Below are 24,057 nucleotides of genomic sequence, written 5' to 3'. Positions count from 1 at the left end.
AGGTTTTGTGACACACTCCACCTAATCAGTAAGAATTACAGACCCGTAAAGTAATGTGGTGCAGATTTAAAGCTAAGTACCCCAAATAGGTATCACTTGCTACAGAGCAGAAGCAGGTATGTAAAAAGACTACTATAAAGGTAAGAGATAAAAATAGAGTGAGAATTTACCATTTGAAGTCTATGGATGTTATGGAGAATAGCAACAGGTTGCAAGAAATAGCCCAGTGAGGAAAAGATGTTCACATTATGAAGATAATGTATAACCACCATATAAAATAAGTTTCAGATACCAATTTGCATAATCTTCTCTAATGTACAACAGAAGAGAGCAGCCATGAAAAGGGTGACAAGACAGATCTGGTGAGAGAAAACTTGAAAGAAGTGACAAGAATTATTTGTCAATGATGTATAAACCAGATTAATAAGTTGATAAAGCCAACAGGTAAAGGTTACAAACGAGAAACCCTGTATAAAAAAAAAATGAGTTCCAGGAGATAAAAGACAGAAATAGGAGTAATGGAAAGAAGCAGTGTTGGTAACATAACAACAAAGAGTTTGCATGGGGCAAAAAAAATAATCAGGATCAGATTGGGAACAAAGATGCACACAGATGGAAGTAAAATAGGTGTGAAAGTCCTTACCTCTTCATGCATTGTTATTTCAGTAAAACATTATGAGTGGGATAAAGAACATATAAATATCAATAGCAAAGCCAACCAATAACAACTACATGCAAACAGAAGCAAAAAATTAGTCATCAAGAAGAGATGGTGTATCAAATGAGAGGACAAAGGTTAAAATGGAGGAAAGTAAAAGTTATGAAGGTCAATAATGAAATTTCAATCTCATAGGGCAATTAAACAGTAAGGATGAAGGACATGAAAGGAATGAAACAGGAGAAAGTATGGGAGAGAAAACAATGTGGGAGAAATGAGAAAATGAAAAGTATCGGATAATGCTACTCTATAGATGAAATTGCAAAAATGGATGAACCATTGTCCAAGAGCTAAGTAAAAAAGCTAGAAGGGTGTGGAACATTCATTTGGAAAAGTCAGAAGTAGTAACATAAACACAAGATAAACTGATAAACTGGCAAAAAGGAAGGGTGAACAGCACAAGAAAGAAGGAAGGCTACCTGTGAATAGTGTGGCTTTGGCTGGAGGAAAAATGGTTTATTTGTTTTGTATTTCCCACTTATTTAAATGAGAGCTATCTGTGCTGAGGAACAATGGAGAAATGATTTTGCCAAAGAAGGGATTGGGAAAGAAAAAGAGGCATGAATGAAAAAGGTTGAAGAGATGAAATCACAACTGTGCTGGCCAGAACAGTGAGTTGAGAAAGACTGACATGGAGGAGTCTGAATAAGAGAGAGAACTCAGAGAAGATGGATAAGCATGCAGGTAAAGACTGAACCCATCTTGACTAAACATATCAAACAGCTGGAGCCAAAAAATCTGGAAATGGAGACCAAAAGATTGGGAGTTTCATATGGAGGTGAGTGGCCCCTTAATAACTGATATAATATGCAAAAAAGTTAAACTGTCAGAACAGACCATATTGAAGTGCCACATACATTTATGCATCAGGACATTTTTCAGATTTTACATGTAAATCATATATAACCTCCAGGTAATCATAAAATACTTTACTTTTTCATTTTCACTGTTGTATCTCTATATGGTTTGAGTTGATTTGACTGACCTTGTAACCACTACAAAATTAGAATTTTTCATTCTAGAAAGACTACAAATTATAACTCAAAACTCCAAATGTTTAGTCTAGATAGCTTAAATCTAATAACATTGTACACTTGTATATATTTATTATTTTTATTATACTGACCTTTACAAAGTGACTTGCTTGGCCATGTTTTTAGTGGACTAGTATTTCATAAAATACAGTCACATTTGAGTGTATTATTACTACTTAGAAACAAGTTCATAAACTAATTTTTCTTAAAACATAGAACAGTAAATAATGAAATACACCAAACAAGTATCTTTTCTAGTTTTGTACTTTGTACTCATTTGCTGTTAATCATAGGTTGCTAAGCCTTATCAAATTTTGCATGTGGAGGATGTGAAACAAAGTAACTTTTCTCAGGTTTTTAATATACATTTTAAGATAACATCAAACTACTATACTGATACAATAAAATTCCACTGTAATTTAGTTTAGTAACTAAGCTGTATTTGAATCTAATAAAATATGAAATCTCCAGCTCTCTAAAGTCTTACCTTATCATTCAAAATCTCCCATGAAAAGATGAATTTTTCACCAATTAGTCAAGAAACCTACTAGAAATAATGCTATTTTAGATTTATTAACATAAAATATGGAAATGATCAAAGGGTGAAAACTGAGGAACATCTGGGTGCTTTATTGGGTTCAATGTTTTGCTGCATATGGAGATAAGGAATAAAGATATTTTAATTATCAATTTAAGAAAAGTACAACAGATTTACTGTTATACATTTATTTTAGTACCTATGCTTGTTTCTCTATAACTTTTGTTTTTGCACAAAACATATATTCTTGACTGTGTATTGTGCAAGTCCCATCTGTTCTTAAAATTGGTAAAATGTTCTTCAGTGTAATAACTGACAATGTACCAGGTGTATATGTATTACTAGTGACTGACAGCATTGTTGCCAAATGAACTTTGGTGTATTTTCTAGAGTCTCCTGTAATTGGTGTATAAAAACCAATGTGCAGAGAAACAAATATTATTATTATTGGACAACTACAGTCAGTGTGCTATAGGCCTCAGGAGCTATAACTGTGATAATTGCCTATTAATTGGAAAACTACAGCATTGAACCAGTAATGTTTATAGATTTAGACCATTACAAATGATTCAACTTCAGTGAATTAATGTTTAGAGGACGATTTTATAGATTCATCTCAGATGTTTTTTTGGCCTGACAGGGATCTTCCAAATAACTGTCCTACTGATAATTCATTGGTGAGTGTCAATAATGGACATAATGGTTCTAGTTCACCTGGTGAAGTTCCATGTGCTAGAAATACATTGATCAATGAGCAAGAAAAGAATCTGCAGACTTTATCACTCTTTAAATATGCACTCCCAAAAAAATGAACTGGAAAAAGTTTCATATTACTTTTTCAAAAATGGTGTGCTAATGAGAAAATGGAGAACACCAAATGTACCAGTGTTAGAGGACTGGGCTGTAATTTATCAAATTGCTGTTCCAAAAGTGTATCATTTTGACATAGTGAATGTAGCCCATAAACTCCCCATGGAAGGTTGTTTAGAAGTCAACAATGCATGTGATAAAAAATTATGAAACATTTATTTTGGCCAAAAATTAGGCAAGATGTTTCCTGGTTTTGTAAAACTTTTCACACCTGTCTGTGTAATAACTGATTGTGTTATTACAAAAAAGATAACATTTGTGCTCAAGCACTTTCACATGCTATGTAGTTTTATTATCATAAGGTTATTTGTATTAATTGTTTTATATATATATATTTTTATAATTTTTGAAGTTATATAATTTTTTAACAATGCATTGTATTTAATAAATTGTTATCAGTGTGCATGTGTGTGAGTGTATGTATATGTAACATCTTAATTAAAAATTGTCTAATGCCAATCTTAATTCTCTAAAGAGAGGTGTAACAGATTTACTGTTGTACATTTATTTCAGTGCCTACATATGTTTCTGCATAGCTTTTGTGTATGTGTTTTGTTTTTTTCACAGGATATATATTCTTGACAATGCATTGTGCATATCCCACCTATTCTCGAAATTTGTAGAAGGTGCCTGAGCATAAGAATCAACAATGTACTAGTTATGTATGTCATACTAGTAACTGACTCTATTGTTGCCAAGTGAACTTTGGTGAATATTCTAGGAGTCTTGAGTGAATGGTATATCAAAGTAGACATGCTGAGAGACAAATATTATTATTATTGGACAGCTACAGCCCATATGACATAGCACTCGAAAGATATAACTATGATTAACACCTATTAATCAGAAAACTGCAGAACCAGTAATGTTTATAGATTTCAACCATTATAAACCATTGAACTTCAGTGAATTAATTTCAGGTGTTAGTATTTTGTAATTCATATAAGACCAATCAAGCTAGCTAGCTTAAGTGATATGTGACACTATCAACTCAGAATTAATATGCTTGTCGTGGACCTAGATTATCAATAAAATATTCAGTTCTAGACCAATTATAAGAATTAGTATTATCTGTAAGTTCTAAAACTTTTGTAGATAAACAATCCTTTGTAATAAACTATTTATAATACCCATTATTATAAACTGTACTTTTCTTGTTATTGTTTGTATACTAAAACATATTTGTGTTAAAAATGAAAGTTGTGAGTATTAATCTTCCAGGCAAATACCATAAATCTAATACATATTCACATTTAATTAACTTCTGAATTCAAATAAAAATATCTTGTTATTTGATACATTAATATACACAACATAATAAATTGGAAACCTGTCTGAACTAAACAATAATAGATACCTAAGGCAAATTCTGAAGGGGTGAAACAAAAATTATCTTTTGTGAAAGATTTATTTAAAGACACTAATTAGATGTGAAAAATGTTTAAAGACAAATATTTCAATATTCAAGATAAACATATACTTTATAGATCGAAAAGAGTAATTGCAAGTAAAAAAAACCAGGTTGGCTCACAAAGAGTATAAGAGGTAAAATTAAATAAAAGCACCATAAGTTTAAGAAATTTAAACTGACTGGTGCAACAAGAGATTTAGAAGATTACAGAAGATGAAGTTAAAGAAGCAGGAACATCAAAAGGAATTGTGTGAGAAAAGGTTGGCTAAAATGTAAAATTAGCAGTATGAATTTCTTTAAATAAGATAATGGTAAGCAAGTGTTAGGAAGAGGTGATAAAGAAAGGCTCACCATTGATAATTATGAAATGCTAGGTTTTTAAATTTTGCTTTGTCTTTAGTTTTTACTTAACAAGATTTAAGCAGTATTCCACATATTGAAGAGTTGGTAGATGAAAACAAGATGAAACAACATTACTGCATTAATTTACGAGATAGTTAAGAAAAAACTGAGAAGTTTCAAGAATGATAAATATCCTGCACCAGATAGTATTCTTCAAAAGATGGAGGTTACAAAATTAGCTGTGCAAGCCACTTGCTGCAATTTTTATCAGTCCCTGAACAGTGAGTAGGTACCAGAGGACTGGAAATTAGCTAATGTAACTGCTAATTTCAAAGGAGGTGAGAAAAACTGTCCCAGTAATTATGGACCTATTAGTCATATACTGTATTAAAAGATGCTTTGCAAAGTCATTCTGAAAAGCTGACAAATTGATGAGACGGTCAACATGGTTTTACTGAAGGAAAAATCTTGCATTACGAATCTTTGACATTCCTTGAAAAGGTTACTGCCAATGTAAATAAGGGTAAGTGTAGATTTGATATACCTGGATTTTCAGAATACATTTGACAAGGTAATATATAAAAGGCTTGTAAAAAAGTTCTCTCTGTATGTGTGGGGAATAAGTTAGCAAACTGGATAGACGAATGGCTGGACGGAAGAGAAAAAGAAGGTTGTTACCAAGTTCATCCAAAATGTACTAATTTAACAAATGGGGTACCTCAGGGTTCAGTCTTAGAACCTTTATTCTTTTTTATTTAAACAGGCATTGAACTGTTGGAAAGGGTTCTGAGTAGGTGTACTTTAATGACTATGTTGAAGGGGTGAAATCTCTCAAATCAATAAAAGCAATGATATGGCCTTTGATGCATGACCCATCTGAACTGAGTTAAGAATCTAGTTCAAATTGATGTTTATTGTATCAAAATACTAAATCTATAGTTTTGTATGAATTAGGGACTCAAATTACTGATATATATATTACAAAATCAAAACATCATATCTTTTATAATCGTTCAGATATGGTTTATGTACTGAATCATGCATAATGGCCCAATTCACCACTTTCCATTATTGGAAACAATATCTTATATAAGTAAGTATATTATATCTTATATAATATAAGTAAGTAACTAATTTCATTACACAGTTCACTGGTTAGAAAGGAAGGACAAGGCAGTATCTGATGAAAATCCCTAAATATGAGTGGAATGTTTAAGAAAAAAGTGTAAGTTAAACATTATCCGTAGGAGAATCGAAAAATAAGACAAAGTTAAAATCTAGGTAGGGGATAAAATGGGTAGGATTAAGAGAGGGTTTTCCCAACACTGGCAACAGAGATCTCAAGGATATAGAATCAAGAAGAAAATTTGCCTGATGGTAAACTAAGGCAAAAGAACAAATGCCACGGTTGGACAAGGCTTGCAAGTACTCACTTCCAAAAGAGAGACAAAAATGCTCATTGTGAAACAATATCTAGAAAAGGAAGGAAATATTATACTGCAAAAACATGTCTATAAAAAAATAATAAAACTGAGGTAAGTCTCACATATTCAGCAGTCAAGGTCTAGAAAGGCAAGCCATGATCAGGTGGAAGAAAATTAACATTCATCTCAATGGGTTTTGCTATAGTAGGAGGAAGGCAAACAATATCTGGAGAAAGTAGGATGTACCCTGACCCTCAGAGCTCCTCACAAACAAAAGTAATAGTAAAACATATAAATTATAAAGAACAACAAAAATGAAATAACTGATAAATTGTAAATGTTGAGAAATTGTGTGGTGAAATAAACATATGTATCAGATGTTATGCATTAAAGCAAATAAAATATTTAATTTAATTATTAATTTACCCCTGAGGTAGAAATATAGGTAATTAAAAATAACAGACTCTTTTAAGCCAAATTGAACAGTGAAGATGAAATATATCACTAAACTCTAATTTAAAAATACTAACCTGACAATAAGCATGTAGAATACTAGAAGTCTGTGTGGACCCTGGCTACAGGGTTCCACATAAACCAAGTTAATAGGGAAAAGTATACGAGACAAATAATAATGAAAATTAAACAGAAGTTATTTTTTAAAAGTAAGTAATTGTATGTAAACATTAAGATATGTATGAGACACGATATATGAAAAAAAAACAATATTGTTAACCCAATAATTGATATACCAGTAAGATAAATTACACGTAATCCTAAAATAACAAAAACCAATGATAAGCCTAATTGAATGGTATAGAATGCAGGATACAACTAAGCCTAAACCTAAACTAAACTCTCAGTACCAATCTACCAAAACTTATGTTATGGAGCCCAAATAACAACAGATAATGATACTAGCAATAAAAATGTTATAAACTCATAACTATAGATGTTTAATCTGCCCAAAGTTGGCAGACTGTATTTAAAATGTGCAGACCACCAAACTCAAGTCAAGGCACAACAAATGTCAGCACTCTGGAGAATCAATATAACAATGAAAAAAAGCTGATTATTTTGCAGTAGAATACCACCACTAGAAACCTGTATAAATGTGCTAATAGAAAATATAACTTCTGAAATGGTAACTTAGAATGTGTAATTCATAATTCAAAATGAACACATTACAACCATACTGACAGAAAGAAATACTTTTTGTAACAAAGTAACAAGTCCATAACTAAATAGAAATATAGAATAATTCCACTTCAAAATAATTCAACAAGTTACAAATATCACTACTGTATAATAAAGAGTAAACCTGTTGAGAGAAATTGATACAAATATGAGAAAAAACAACAATAAACACATGAAACGAGAACAAATTAAAAGTGACAACACAAGAACAACCAACCAAGAAGAAATAATTCAGTGAAAGAGAACAGAGGGAGTTGCACATATCAGGAGCATGTGTGTTGCACTACTATTGGTGGGAAGGTTGTCACATGATAATCTGCATGCAAGACACACTTTACCATTTAACTGTTAGGCATGCTTTTTTTTTACATATAGATAAAAGCACCAAACTATTTATTGATGTGAGAGGAAGTAATGTTTGGTATTGGAAGAATAATCATGAAACAACTCTGGTACATCAAAACTAAGGCAATTTTCAGTTTGTTTTTATTCTTACCCAAATCCAAGTCTGAATACTAAGCAAACATTTGATAGTATCTGTGTTAAAATTTTCATAATTTTCATTTTTCTCCACTAATTTGAAAATGATAGAATGTGTAAAAAAGAATTTTTGGCATAAACACTGTTATCATAGGTAAAATCATGTTATAAATTTTAATAATTCACAATAAACATTCAATAAAACTTACAAAATTTGATATATTTCTGTATTTATATTAATATTCATTATTTCAATGCCAGAAAGAAATAAAGAGCAAACATCACAACAGAAATTTCTTTCATATATTTTGTGTATTTTTTCATTTTATACTTAAAAGTAAGACAATAAAGCATTGTAATAGAAATGTTTAAATTTACATAGGGAAATACACTATCAAGATTTTAACAATCACAATTGAATAATAAAGATACACCACATGGCCAAAGTAGGTGAATACCCATATGTGCTTGTTGAACATTTCATTCCAAAACATGGGCATTAATATGGAGTTGATACTGCCTTTGCTGCTATAGCAGTCTCCACAGGAAGGGTTTTCCCTAGATTTTGAAAGATGGATGTGGGAATTCACTCCTATTCAGTCACAAGAGCATTAGCAAGGTTGGGCAAGAAGGCCTGGCTTGCAGTCAGCATTCAATTCATCCCAAAGTTGTTCAGCAGGGTTGATGTCATGGCTCTGTGCAAGCCAGTCAATTTCTTCAACATCGACCTCAGCAAACCATGTCTTTATGGACCTTGCTTTGAGCATGGGGCATTGTAATGTTGGAAAAAGGGGCCTTCCCAAACTGTTGCAAAAATTTTGGAAACACACAACTCTAGAATGTCATTGTATGCTGTAGCATTAAGACTTCCTTTCACTGGAACTAAAGAGCCTAGTTTAAACCATGAAAAACAGCCCCAGACCATTATTTCTCCTCCACAAAACTTTATAATTAACACTATGCATTCAGGCGGGCATTGTTTTCCTGGCATCTGCCAAACCCAGATTCGTTCATCAGACTGCCAGATAGTGAAGCAAGATTCATTACTCCAGAAAACGTGTTTCTACTGATCCAGAATCCAATGGTGGTAACTTTACACCACTCCAGCCAATGCTTGGCATTGCTCATGGTGACCTTACGCTTGCATGTGGCTGCTCGACCATGGAAACCCATTTCATGAAGTTCCCAATGAACAGTTCTTGTGCTTGCATTCCTTACACAGGCAGTTTGGAACTCAGTAGATGTTTATGCATTATGCGCTTCACCACTTGGTGGTCCCATTCTGTGAACTTCTATGGCCTACCTCTTCATGACTACAGTGTTTTTTTCTTCTAGACGTTTTCGCTTCACAATAAGAGCACTTACAGTTGACCGGGGCAGCTCTAGCAGGACAGAAATTTGACAAACTCACTTGTTCAAAAAGTAATATCCTATGACAGTGCCATGTTGAAAGACACTGAGCTCTTCAATACAACCCATTCTACTGCCAATGTTTGTCTATGGAGATTGCATGGCTGCATGCTTGACTTTATGCATCTGTTAGCAACGGGTGTGGCTGAAATAGCCAAACCCACTAATTAGAAGGATGTCCGCATACTTTTGGCCATGTAGTGTGTATAACAAATATAGAAAATCACAACTCACTTCAAAGGTTCTTCTCCTTTAATGTCATCGCTAGCTCTCTTTCTTTTGGTGGATAACCTACTTGTAGATGCTTGATGTTGAACAGGTTTTCTTGAATTGTGGGATTATGGGCAGACAACTGCTTGAGCTCTTCTCTTTGTATATATAATAATGCAGTCTTGACACACTATATATAAACACACACATATTTAATTACAATAATAATTAAGAATATGTAAATTGAAAGAAAAATAAATCACAGAAACTTAAATTATATTTTTTAGAAAGAACACTGTGCAATATTTGAAATGAAGAAACCCAAGTAACAAAATAAAATTTGATATTAATGTAACCTTATCTTTAAACCACAGTACATATGCACACAATTAAGCTCAGTCAATTGGAACAACCACATGACCTCTTTGTACCCATTCAAGGTCTTTATAGTTTTAAATACTTCCAATTTTCAATAGTGTACATATTTACAAAATTTTGCACACTTTCAGTTAACATCATAAATAATATTTTTTTGTGAAGTAGTTTTAGTAAAATAAAATAAAGATTTGTCCATGTTTATATTAACCAACCTCATAACCACCAAAACAAAATCAATCTAAACTAACCTTTTCTGATTTTCGAATGACTCTAAATTGTAACACAAAACTACATTCATTTACCCTAAGTAGTTTTAAGGTCCTAACAGTGTACATCTATTTGTAATTAAAATTTATTTTTTTATATGCTCTTTGAATCCTGTCTAACTATTATCTGTGTCACTCAAGGCACATACAGCTCACGTTACAGTAATGAATCACATTAACTACAAGATACTTGCACGTGTGGCTTGTGAAACATTTTATTATATTATTATTATTTTCTTTACATAATCTATTCTTAACTAATCTAAAAGAGATCCACATTTTACATTTTGATTAGTTTTAATAATAATAAATAAAGAAGAAACAAGACAAATATGAAATATTGTACTTGTAGATTGTTGAGAACACTATATACTACTGTTTTACACTAATGGTAGTAATGCATTAAATAATTTTCATTTAATTAAATAACGGACCAAAGAACATATACTGATAATATGTAAAAAGCAGATAATTTCTCCTAACACTCAATTTTTCTACCTTTCTACCTATGCAACAAAAGCTGTTGCAAATCTGTCCAAGCTAGCCATTAAATTTCCCATGAGAAAGAAGGTTGTTCTCTGAGTAAAACTAATGTTTATTTTTCAGAATACAACATTATACAATACATCATTTGATAGATCAAAACCTTGACTTTCTGTTGGTTATAAATAATATATAAATAAATCTAAGAGAGAATAATCACCAAAACCTGAAAGAAAGGATATGACAGCTTGATGTGGCAGGAATGGGGTCTGATTTTTTATTTATAGCTTTGTAGCCAAACAAAATTGAAGGCTATAAAAATTATGGTTTGTCTGAGCAATGACAATTTTATTCTGAGTAATTTAAGTTTAATTTTGTACTTTTGAAAGGGTGGTGAATTAAATAGGGAAGACAAGATACCTAAAGTAAATATGTCATGTGTTATACTAAGAGAAATTCAGGAAGTTTTTTAAAATATGACCTCGTAGAATTAAAAACTTATAAAGATATGAATCATTAGCTAAAATTTTAAGCTTTTCTAAATAATATAACATAAAAGAAAAAATAGTTTAATAAAAGTTTAAATGTAAGACACTAAACGATACCTTGGGTGAGAAGATTAGTTAACCAAAGACTTTTAAAATGCTGGTCTTTCATTTTTGGTTTGTTTATGAATTTTGTGGAAAACTACCCAAGGGCTTTACACGCATAGCTGTCTCCAATTCTGAAGTATAAGACTAAAAGGAAGGTAGCTAAGGAACAGCCAGTGAGATTTGATAGTTACACTTATTGCACCCACAAGCCCCACAGAACACACATTTGCAGTAATGAAACACAGATAATAAAATCTTAGATTCACAGTTTGAGCACATTAATCACTTGGCTGCACCAAACTAATGGTCCATTATGAAAGATTTTACAAAAGCTCCAGATAAAAGAATAATGTGCAGCAGTATAAAATATGAATGTAAATAACAAAAACATGATATGAGTATACACATACTTATCTATTCATTTTCTCAAAGTGTAATAGACATATAAAACTTTGTTAGCTAGTCTAATTTATAATGCAAAAATACACTACAGTTCTACAAAACACCTTTATCCAATACATACATACAAGTTTCATATTTTAAAAACCCTTTCAACTCTACAGTTTATCTTACCTGTGAGTTCACCATTTTTCCACAATGATTTAATAGAACTTCACTCAGAGATTCAATCAACTTCTTGGGAACAGAAAAGTTTCTACTTTTAAGGTAGCTCATCAGGTAAGTAAATGTGTCAACAATTGCAACTCCAAGTTTTTCAGTTGTAAGTTGATACAAACCATACCTATCTAAAATCTGAAAGAATCAACTAGTTCACATACATTTAAAGACTCACAGAAATGGTTAAGTGAAATGAAATGTAAATGATAAACCTTAACTTTAAAAACTGTACTAGTGATAAAGTATTTTCTTTTCATAAGCCATTGTGCCAATATCTTATAAAAATAATTCAAAATAAAGAATCTGTAAAGTTTATTTTTCTTTTTTGTCATACTCTTTTCCTTTATATATAAACTCTCAGATCTAAAGTTTGCAATAGTTAATTTATTTGAAACCTACAACTAGCTAGTAGACAAGCAAAAAAAAGTTATAAAATAAAAAATTATTTTAGTTTACTTTCTGTAAATGTAAACATTTTATTGCCTGAAAAAAGACCAAAATAAAACCTGTGTGTTAGCCCCGAAACACACTTTCAAAATTCAAATTTAATTCTGAATTTCTTTATGGTTTGGTATCAAACACTTTCAGAATACTTAGAACTAATTTTACTTTGTTTTGTTCCTACGTTTGATCAGTTTAACAATTATGCAACTAGCTTAAGACATATAGCTACTTTAAAAACAAATGTTTTCTTCATGAACACATTGGAAACAAATTTTTACAGAAGTTCTTGGAAGGTTTCTGACTTGTTTGAATGAATAACTACATACTATTCTGAATAAAGAAAAATAAACCAGTTCTACTTATAAACAATCTCAAATGTGGGAGGTAAAGAAAAAAAATTATTTTTCTAGGTTACACTGAAGGTAGTAATTATCTTCCTTAGTTGGTTGGTTGGTTGATTTGGTGTTTTATGGCACAAAGCAGCTGGGCTATCTGTGCTAAACATCCAGTAAAAAGATAAAATTAAAGTAAAATAAAAGAAAATTAAGGTAAAAAAAAAAAAAAGTAAAAAACCATAAACCAATGTTTACATCTAGTCTAAAGCATTAAAACAAAACTACAGTAATACAAGTTGTAGAGGACTTTCTGCAGCATAACTGTAATTATCATAACTCGCTAGGAAGATTAAAAGAGATAAGTACGAAAACCATCATCAGTCACCTGTAGCTGGCCTTTCCAGTCTTGGTTCCAAGTTATTTGATGTTATAGCTATTTTCAAAAAGTAAAGTAATTAAAGTTTTAAAGGAAGTATAGCAAAATTTTAATAGTAACTTGCCAGGATGACTAACAGGTAGTTCAAACAGCAGCGTTAGTCACCTAAGTAGACCTTTCCAGTCCTATTTGAGTTACTTGACTTTACAGTCATTTTCTAATTTCAAATCAAACTAGATAGACTGTGATTCTCCAAAGGGATTCTCATCAAAGAAGGTCTAAAAAAACTTAAATGGCATTAGAAAGACTGATGGCCTTTAAAAAAACTAAAAACATTTCCAAGGTGGACAATGTCATTATGGACAAACCTTAGGACAGAATATGGTGAAAATGGCACCATCGTTGATAGTCATAACGATGGCAAGAAAGTAAAATGTGGTATACAGTGACCTGAGTATCACACAGACAACATAATGGTGTATCAGTTCCAGATAAATGAAAACAATGAGTTAAAAACTGTGACCAATGCATAGTCTAGTTAGAACAACTTCCTCCTTCCGATCCTTACGGTAACAAGGACAGCCAAAGTCTAATACAGGGTTGTATTTGGAAAAGCATGTTTTTGCATTGCTCACTCCAAATTGACTGCGAGATGGCACAGAGCCAAGCCTTGAATACAGGACCATAGTCCATGTATCAGACAGGCACAGCGGTGATAGTGCCAGAGCAAATAGACTTAGCTGCAGTGTCGGCAAGCTAGCTCCCATGAATACCAATATGGCCCAGTATCCAGAAAAACTGAATAGAAGTAGATGATAAAGAGAAATGGGCCAGTCAGTTGTGAATATTGGTGACAACAGGGTGTGAACCAATGTGAAGCGATTCTAGGGCCAGAACTAAGCGAGTCAGTATAAATCATGCAGTTTGAGTACTGCTTAGCTTCTATGTGATCCAGGGCAAGAGAAATGGCATACAGTTCAGTAGTAAACACAGAAGCTGTAGAGGGATTTTACGTGCAACCATGGTAGAGTCCACACAGTCACCTGATTTTGAACCATCTGTATAAACAGGAATGGAAAGATGGTTCAAAAGATGTTCAGCAAATAACAAACAGTATTTCCAATCAGGAGTGTCTACTTTTCTCAGATAGCTTTAAGATAATTCACAATTGGGGATGGTAATAAACCATGGTGGGATGGGCTGACCAGTGGATACAGCAATGTTATCCAACGACAGACCCAATTCATCCAACTATGACTGGATATGAAGGCTAAAAGGAGCAATGGCATACCGTCTAGTCTGAAAAAGCATGAGCCAACGAGGAAAGAAAACACAACCCTAGATGGGATGCTTTGGTTAGGAACAAAGTTTCAAAGCATATAGTAAAGACAGTTGTAAATGGCAGAGGTGCAAAAAGGTTCATGAGACTATGTACAAGCTCTGAACTGGGGAAGTACAGAAACCCCCAGTGCAGAGCTGAAGTCCTTAATGATGAATAGTGTCCAGCATCTTTAAGGCCAATGGTCTGGCAGAGCCATAGACCAGTGATTCATAGTCGAGGTGGCCAAGCATGTCCAAGTGTGTTAAGATTCGAATTCCCATCACATCAAACATGCTCACCCTTTCAGCCATGGGGCATTATAATGTGACATTCAATCACACTATTTGTGGGTAAAAGAGGAGCCCATGAGTTGGCAGTGGGTGGTGATGACTAGCTGCCTTCCCTCTAGTCTTACACTGCTAAATTAGGGACAGCTAGCACAGGTAGCCCTCGAGTAGCTTTGCACGAAATTCAAAAACAAGCAAACCATAGTCGAGTGTCGGTCAAATAAGAGCACGATATATCTTTAGCATAGAACATCGATCCACTCCACAAGTGATGGAAGAGAGGACAAGGAGGATGTTCAGTGCTCTTGTACATTTGACCTGTAGCTGCTTGATATGTGGTATAAAGGTCAGCTTACGGTCAAAGATAAGCCCCAAGAACTTAGTCTCAAAGACCTCAGGCAGCACAACTTCACCGCAATGGAGTTCAGGATGAGGACGAATACCCCATTGGTGGCAGAATTGCATGCAAACTGTTTTAGTGAGAGAGAAGGTAAAGCCCTTTGCTGTGGTCCACTTCAGTAAACAATTGAGAGCAGTTTGTAGCTGCCGCTCAATATACCTCATGTTCAATAACTGGCATGAGATGTGAAAGTCGTCGATATAGAGCGTGTTTGCAATAGTGAGAGGGAGTTGTTCAGTGATGGCATTAATTTTATACTGAAAAGTGTGACATTCAGAACACAGCCCCAAGAGACTCAAGTTTCTACAGAAAAAATGGTAAAGTGTTGAACCCACATGAACTTGGAATTGCCTGACCATTAACAAATTTTTAATAAATGTGGGCAAATGGCCACGTAACCCATATCTATGCTGTCTCACAAAATGCCATATCTCCATGTTGTATTATAAGCCTTCTCAATGTCAAAGAATATTGATACAAGATGTTTGAGAAAGGCTTTTCTAACTGAAGTATGGATATACACATAAAAAACTTACAAAAAAAATTAAAACACTAAGACATTTCTTTAATTCATTTTAATTATTTATCTAAAAAGATTAATTTTTCTTGTTTGAATGTGTTACTGATAACACAGACTTCTATGATACTTTCATTAACCTTTTGATCTGGAATGTATAAACTACCGAAAAGTTGTTTATCAAGAATACAATTAAAGTTACAGGCAATGAAGTTTGTGTTTTAAGCAGAAATAATTTGAAGCACAAACATCAAATGAATGAACATGAAAAACCTATATTCATATAACTTACACTAGAGAAAATGAAGCTTTTTATTTTTTCAAAGCTAGCTAATGTAAGTATTGTGTATTACACAAAGAAGAGCATTTATTAGGTCATTTTATATGAAATGGCTTATTTTCACTTAGTAGAACAGTGACTGTGATTAGAATAAGCTGAATACAGTAACTTGACTGTATGCTATTTGATACTACTGAGAGTGCTGTGTTTTACATTTGCCTGTCATGTCAAGTTGTATTATAATTGTTTTTGTATTTCTTTGGAACCCTACACAAGATGATTTCTTCAAAAGAACTGAAACTACTTTTTTGATATGAGCTCAAATTGGCAAAAAAATGCAGTCAAGGTTGCTAAAAACATCAATTTGGCACTGGAACAAGGGAATACTTCTCAAACTACTATTCGTTCTGGTAATAGGAACCTCGAGAATAAACACTGAGGAAGGCTTCAATCTGTTGTGAATGAAGAAACAGTAAGAGTTACTGCATAAGCTAGCCCACACATGACAGTTCATATTAAGTGCTACTGCATAAGCTAACCCACACATGACAGTTCATATTAAGTGCTACTGCATAAGCTAGCCCACACATGACAGTTCATATTAAGTGCTACTGCATAAGCTAGCCCACACATGACAGTTCATATTAAGTGCTACTGCATAAGCTAGCCCACACATGACAGTTCATACATATTTAGTGCTACTGCATAAGCTAGTCCACGCATGACAGTTCATATTAAGTGCTACTGCATAAGCTAGCCCACACATGACAGTTCATATTAAGTGCTACTGCATAAGCTAGCCCACACATGACAGTTCATATTAAGTGCTACTGCATAAGCTAGCCCACACATGACAGTTCATATTAAGTGCTACTGCATAAGCTTGCCCACACATGACAGTTCAGGCACTTTCAGTAGACTGAGAAGTTTCCAGTGCAACTGTTTCTCATCACCTGGCTGCAATCAGAAAGTTAAAAATTTGGGCAAAGAGGTACCACATGAACTGATAGAAGAGCAGAAAACTGGTTAGGAACAAGAGGGAGTCATTCTTAAAGCAAAGCATTACCTATGACAAGAAGTGGATCCTATATGGAAAAAAAAACCTATGCAGAAAATATAGCATACTTTGATTATTAAAACTGGTGTTTGTAAAAAATATGGAGTTTTAATATTTTACATATACAGTCAGCCATTTCAAATGAAACAAACTACTACAAAGCAGGCATCAACAAAACCACTGTAATAACTGAATGTCAAAAAAGATTATTGTACTATTAAAACTTTAACTGTACTAAATAGATGTGACATAGAGCACATCATACTAAGAGGACATAGAAAATACCATAGTGTTAAGAAGATACCAACAAAACCACCATCCTCAGTGTAAAAAAACAAGCATCCTCAATAATCATCAACAAGTACCCTGAAGTATCAGTATTCCCAGAAGAAAACTGTGGTAACACAACATCAACATGAACACTGTACTAATATAGCAACATAAAAATCATTGTACTGACAATGCATAAACAAGGATACAATAATTAACAATATACTAGAATAACTGTAGTGTACAGGTTAATATGTTCACTGTACTAATATGTATTAACAAGATCAATATGCTGAAACAACAGCCAAAAGATATCTAAGGTAACAGAATGCCTACAAAGTCATTATAATAAGAGCACATCATAAAGCTAGTATACTGTCTGTTCATGATGCAATAGTATACAGGATATTGACAAAAAAAAAAAAAAAGAGAGAGAGAGAAAAATATTACTACACTGACAACACAACTGTATATATATATATATTCAGGGAACCATCAAGCCCAACACAACACCAGAATAACAAAACGTTATGATAACATAAAATAACTAAAAGATCACTGCAATAAAGGAACAGATAAAAATCCATTGTACAAGAACATATATAACAACACTGTATTAACTCTCTCAACACAGCCTTGATCTGTATGACTGACCATGTGACCTCCTTGTGCTTGTTTACAGTCTGTTTAGATTTAATACTTCTAACTTTCAAAGTGGTATATTTTCAAAAATCTGGCAATGTTTCAGTTAATATTACAAGTCTCTAACATACAAAGAATCATATTTAATTAAATAAAATAAAGATTTGTCCATATGATAATTTGTTTTGAATAATCTGTGTGAAAAGTTATTTTAATGTTAAAATTAAAAATACCTCCTTTGTATATAACCCTAAGACCTCCATAAATACATTTCAAACATTTTTTTCAGTAAATCTTGATAGTTTATATGTTATTTTTCTAACCCAACTCAAAACAGGATTGATTAACTTCACTGACCTTGAAACCACCAAAAACAATAAAATAAATTTAAAAAAACCCTGAATTACCCTTTCTTCTTTCTAGAATGACTTCATATTGCAAGAAGAAACTACACTCATTTATCCTAAGTAGCTCTTAGTTTGTAACACATCTATTTATAATTAAGGTTTATCACCATTTAAACTGCAACAAACTACTGTCAAGCCATTATAAGATGTAAAATCAAGTCAAGAAACATCCAGCTCACATTACGCTATCGAATTACATTACCCATGAGCTACTACAACTAGTACAATAAGCTCAAGTGTCTCGTGAAAAAATTATACTTATTGTTGATTTTACTTTATCTTAACTTAAAAAATATCCTTACTTATTTTTTACATTTTAGTTGCTTTTATAATTATACACAAAAAATAAACATAAACAAATAAATAAATGAAACACTTGAACAATCTACACTGTTTCTCTTGATTGTTGAAGAGAGTTAACCATAACTTTTAATGCTACTTATATTATCGCAATTTATAATTTTATTTCATTAAATAATGCTACAAACAACATAGACTATAACATGCAAAATTTACACATCACTCAAAAATTTACTAGCTTTCTAGATCTGTGACAAGAGTCATTACAAATTAATCCAAGCTAGTCATTTCTCAATGGAACGTTGGTTATACAGAAGAAAATATTGTGAAATACATCATTTGATAGAATGAAAACCTTAACTGTCTATTAGTTATAGGTAACATACAGTTAAGCATAAAGAGAACTATGAACACAACTTGAAAGAGAGGATGTGACAGCAGGAGTCTGACTTTCTATTCAGTAGAAAAAATGTTGAAGACTATATTTAATGTGGTTTATCTGAGCAATGATGATTTTAGAGAAAGTAGTTTTCATTCAATTTCATACTTCTTCCATGGGTGGTGGATAAAATCTGCCATGAGAGCATGTGTCATGTGTGTCACACTAGGAAATATTCAGAATTTTTTATGATAGTGCCTTGCAAAATTAAGAGCTGATTATTTATATGTTATTAAAATATGGTTTATTAACAAAGGTTTTATGCTATTCTAATTGGCATACCATAACCATGAAGTTGTTTAATAAAATATTCAAGGTAAGACACTAAAACATTGTGTCATGCTCAGCACCCAGTGTGATGGGGTTAAAGGAAGAGATAAGACAATTGTACTATAACATCAACAAAACTACTGTGCTAAAGGAATACAAACCAGAGCATTACACCAACAAAACAAAAACACCACTATAATAAAGGAATAAATTCAAGTCTACTATACCAGAATATCAATAACACTACTGTAATAATGGAACAAAAACATGACTACTGTACCAGAACGTCAATAACACTACTATATTAAAGGAACAAAAACATGACTACTGTACCAGAACATCAGTAACACCACTATACTAAAGGAACAGAAACAAGACTATTGTACTAGAACACCCATAACACCACTGTATTAAAAAAACATAAACAAGACTGCTGTACCAGAACATTAATAACACCCCTGCTCTAGAGGAACAGAAACAATAGTATATCAGAATATCAATAACATCACTGTACCTAAAGGACAGAAACAAGATTACTATACCAGAACACCACTGCACTAAGTGAACAGAAACAAGATGACCGTACCAGAACATCAATAACACCACTGTAATAAAGGTACAGAAACAAGACTACTATACCAGAAACTCAATAACACCACTATACTAACTAAACAGAAACAGGACTAATGTACCAGAACATCAATAATGCCACTGTACCTAAGGAACAGAAACAGGACTAATGTACCAAAACATCAATAATGCCAGTGTACCTAAGGAACAGAAACAGGACTAATGTACCAGAACATCAATAATGCCACTGTACCTAAGGAACAGAAACAAGACTAATGTACTAGAACATCAGTAAACACCACTGTAGCTAAAGAACAAAAACAAGACTAATGTACCAGAACATTGGTACTAAAGAAATGTTTTTGACTGTACTAAGTCATGAACAGTGTAATAATAGCACAGTAACATTTAGTTCTATGTAGGTAATCCAAGTAATTGTTAACAACACACAAACGTACTACATTATCTTACTTAGAAAATTATAGAGGAATCCATCAGTAACAACAGAGCATTTTACAATGTGAGGTGCACATAACATGAAACTTATTATTAACATAAACATAATATATTCATTGACCCTCTGGGTGGAGAATGGCAGTTCTTCAGGATGGACATACATGGTTATCAATACCTAGCAGTTTTCGTATTAGTAGTAAAGTATTCTATTACCAAAACACTCATCAACCTGTGCAAAAATTATTTAGCTAAGAAAGAAGCTGCATCATTCAAATGATGCAATGGCCCCTCTAGAGCCCTGATCTCAATCCAACTATGCAGAGCTGGGATTTGATAGATCCAAAATAAGATAAATCAAAAGTTACATTTAAAGAAACTTTATGGGAGTGTATTAGAGACACTTAGAACAATATCCTAAAAGAAACTTTAATTAAATATTTTACAACCATGCATGAAAGATGGGACAACTAGCACTTCCACCAAGTTTCTTTTGTACTGAATATGAAGATTAATACACTTCTGATGTTTCACGTGTGACCAACTTTCTATTGTTTTGTGAAAGTAACCTGACACCTAATGTTTGACTAACATTTTTGCACAGTACTGTATAGCTGGTAATATAATGCTTGTATCAGTGCAGGTTTAGAATACAAGTTGTGTATCTTGTGGTCAGTGCTCTTACTTTCTTCAATTTCATGCTATTTCAGAAGCTATACAACTGCTTCAATAAATAAGGACAAGTACAAATAACTGATAAAATTAAAACTAGGTATAGCTCATTTGATATATAAAACACAATATTATGACCAATGATAATATCAAATTCATTTGTCTTATTTTCTTTCTCATTTTTAATGGCTAATTTAATCATGTGTGAAAAACTGTATGAGAAGATGAGAAAATGATTATGTCATAAATGGAACAATGCAGACAAAATAAAACTTTAACAAAAAAAAATCTCTCTAATGGATACATTTACATGATTTAAGACACAGGGGAAAAAGAAAACCAGATGTGACAAAACTATTAAAAATCATTTCACAATTATATTTCAAAAAAATTCATAATCTAAAATAGTACACAAATACTAAACAAACTTACATAATTTTTCAAGTACAAGCATAGATATTATCCAATTAGGTTACACATTTTAGTGGGAGAGGGCAACAAACAACAACAGCACAACATCAACTAGCCAGTCCAAAGGGTTAAAAATAAGATCATTTTAATTCCCATCTTCAAAACGTGTGCAGGATATATTTTGCTCAAAATTAAATAAGCCACTTACATATTCTAGATATGCCAGTCAGATGCTATTAACTGAATTCAAAATTGACTCAGATCTAATATAAAATTTTCTCTCTGTATAAGGACAAAAATCTATGTTTGTCTTATCTTACACCTCCTAACTCGCAGGGGGCTAACCTCAACCAAACTTTGTGGGATGATAATTTGGAATAAGGGACACTTAATGAATGTTCACAATTCCTTCCCCTTCATTATTACTATTACTGAGTATTTATCATCTTTGATGTAAATTAACATTATCTACATTCACATATGGTGCCACATCCATACACACAAAAAAAAAACTTAAACTTTCAATAGAACAACACATACACAGTGTGTATATATCTCAGAGAGTGCACTAGCTTTATCTATGGAAGAATTCAAAGAAATAATATGGTTGCCAAAATTGCAATACTACATAAACTTGCCTGAAGCTTCTGCTCCAATAGCCAACATAATGCTGGTGTGAAATGTCCTTTCTTCAGTTATACCCATTTCCTACTTCGAACCATGATCTTTGAATTTTGACCTCCAAGCCACTTCTGTGCCCAATGGTTGTCAATTAATTAATCATATGAAACATTGTAATAGGACATTCAGAGGGGGGTGTTGAAAGTAGGTAACAGTAAGCATCTCTAATGCCACTACTTCTTCCTACAAGGTCACCCTGACCATCACACAGTGTATACCATATCTAAAGTATACACATATTGAGTTTTTAAAGTTTATACAAAACTTTCATTGAGGTAATAATTAATGCTGTAATAATGTGTTATATTTTAAATAAATTGTGTAAAAGTTAGGATTTTTGTATTATTTATTACAGTATCCACCCACAAACTTTGTTTTAAGCTTATAAACCCAAACAAAGAACAGGTACCTCATCTTGTGTGATGTGACAAACTCAAAGAGGTGAATTAAGTAATTATGGATACCTTTAGTCTCATCAGTACTAATTATAGTTCCACTCTGGTACAGTAATAAATCTACAGACTTACAATGCTAAAATCAGAGGTTCGATTCCCATGGGTAAACTCGACAGATAGCCCAATGTGGCTTTTTTATAAAAAAAACACACACATACTAATTATAAGCATGCAACAAAGTACCTGATTACTTTTATTATTCACAGTTAAGGTTGTCACAATCTACTGGCACAGTGGTGTAGTGACTGGTCACACAATCAACAACTAATTTTAAATATCAGTACTTAATTTCATTATAAACTTATAATTAAGTACATTAAAGCAATTTATAACTAAATACATACCAATTTAAGATCAATTCCTCCTAATTCTAGTTGCTTGTATAGTATATTCCACAATTTCTCTTTACTTCCTGGTGTAAACTGAAGTAAGTCAAATACCAGTAACTCCATTACAAACCTAAAGATGCAAAGAAAGAATAACCACGTACAAATTATACAGTTGGACGATGCTTTTAAAATGAAACATTTCATTGTAATACCTTATCTTATTGAGTTGCTAATCACATTTTTAAGTTTTCAATATATTTCAAAATTAGTCCATACATTGAAAGCAATATATGGAGCTCTTAGACTGAAAAGCTGTTTCAATTTTTGCTTGAATCTCACAAACATTAGTTACTCTGTACCGAACAGTTAAGAATAAACAAAAGTTGAAATATTATAACCAGAAAAGACAAAATCACTACTATAAGATCTTACTGAAGAACATGGTCTATGTTACAATATTTAATGAAACAACTGTTTGAATTCTTACTTTTCAAGTGAACTACAGTGATTAAGGTGTTTGTGAACCAGTATTAAGCCTTGTAACATTTTCACAAGGTTAGATTCCATGTAAAATGCAAAACAAGGTACAAAGCAGCCTTTCTGCAATTCTGTAAAGAACATATCCAATGAATGCGCAGCATGTGGAGTCATATCCTTTTTTAAAGATGAATCATGGTTCACTCTGTACTTAAATAGCAGGCATATAATAATTTTAAACCAGATCAAGCCATTACCATGCATGAACTTATCAAGTACAACCCATCACTGAAATGCATACAACCTCTGTATATATGAGCAATGACAGATGTACAAACACTTTCAGGAAGAGCCTAGGTCCATGGACCAACTTTGTTACCATTTTGTGGTTGCTATAGTTTTCATGCTGTTAATTCTAAATTAGTAAGTGCATGTTCACAAAATTTGTAAATATTACAATGCTATCATACGCAAAATATTAGTTTTATTTCTATTAAGTTTTAAGGTTTGTTATGCAATGTTTTATCATGCCCTTTGTTATTTTAGCACATTGCCTATTTAATGTGCAAAGTAATTTTCATTTTAAGATAAAAAATATATTTTTATGCATCAGAAAATTTTCAAATTTCACATGCAAAATATTTATATCATCCAAATAGTTTTATGACACATTTCTTAAGAAAAATAAACTTTAT

The 24,057-nt window shown here is 32.5% G+C and overlaps 1 protein-coding gene across 1 annotated transcript in view; it reads right to left on the bottom strand.

Moving 5' to 3' along the window:
• The window catches only part of LOC143227477 (serine/threonine-protein kinase ATR-like), a 60,224-nt gene extending 38,099 nt beyond the window's left edge, over positions 1-22,125 (bottom strand). Inside the window, exons 1-3 of the mRNA XM_076458920.1 lie at positions 22,059-22,125; positions 16,996-17,014; positions 9,656-9,745 (exon numbers count right to left, since the gene is read on the bottom strand). Of these exons, the coding sequence (XP_076315035.1) occupies positions 9,656-9,745; positions 16,996-17,014; positions 22,059-22,125 (176 nt within the window). The remainder of the gene's footprint in view (positions 1-9,655; positions 9,746-16,995; positions 17,015-22,058) is intronic.
• Between the last annotated feature and the right edge of the window lie 1,932 nt (positions 22,126-24,057).

This window comes from Tachypleus tridentatus, chromosome 9, assembly GCF_004210375.1.
Source record: "Tachypleus tridentatus isolate NWPU-2018 chromosome 9, ASM421037v1, whole genome shotgun sequence".
Lineage (NCBI taxonomy): Eukaryota > Metazoa > Arthropoda > Merostomata > Xiphosura > Limulidae > Tachypleus > Tachypleus tridentatus.
Note: the sequence above shows the minus strand (reverse complement) of the source record. Positions and strands in the feature narration are given on the sequence as shown.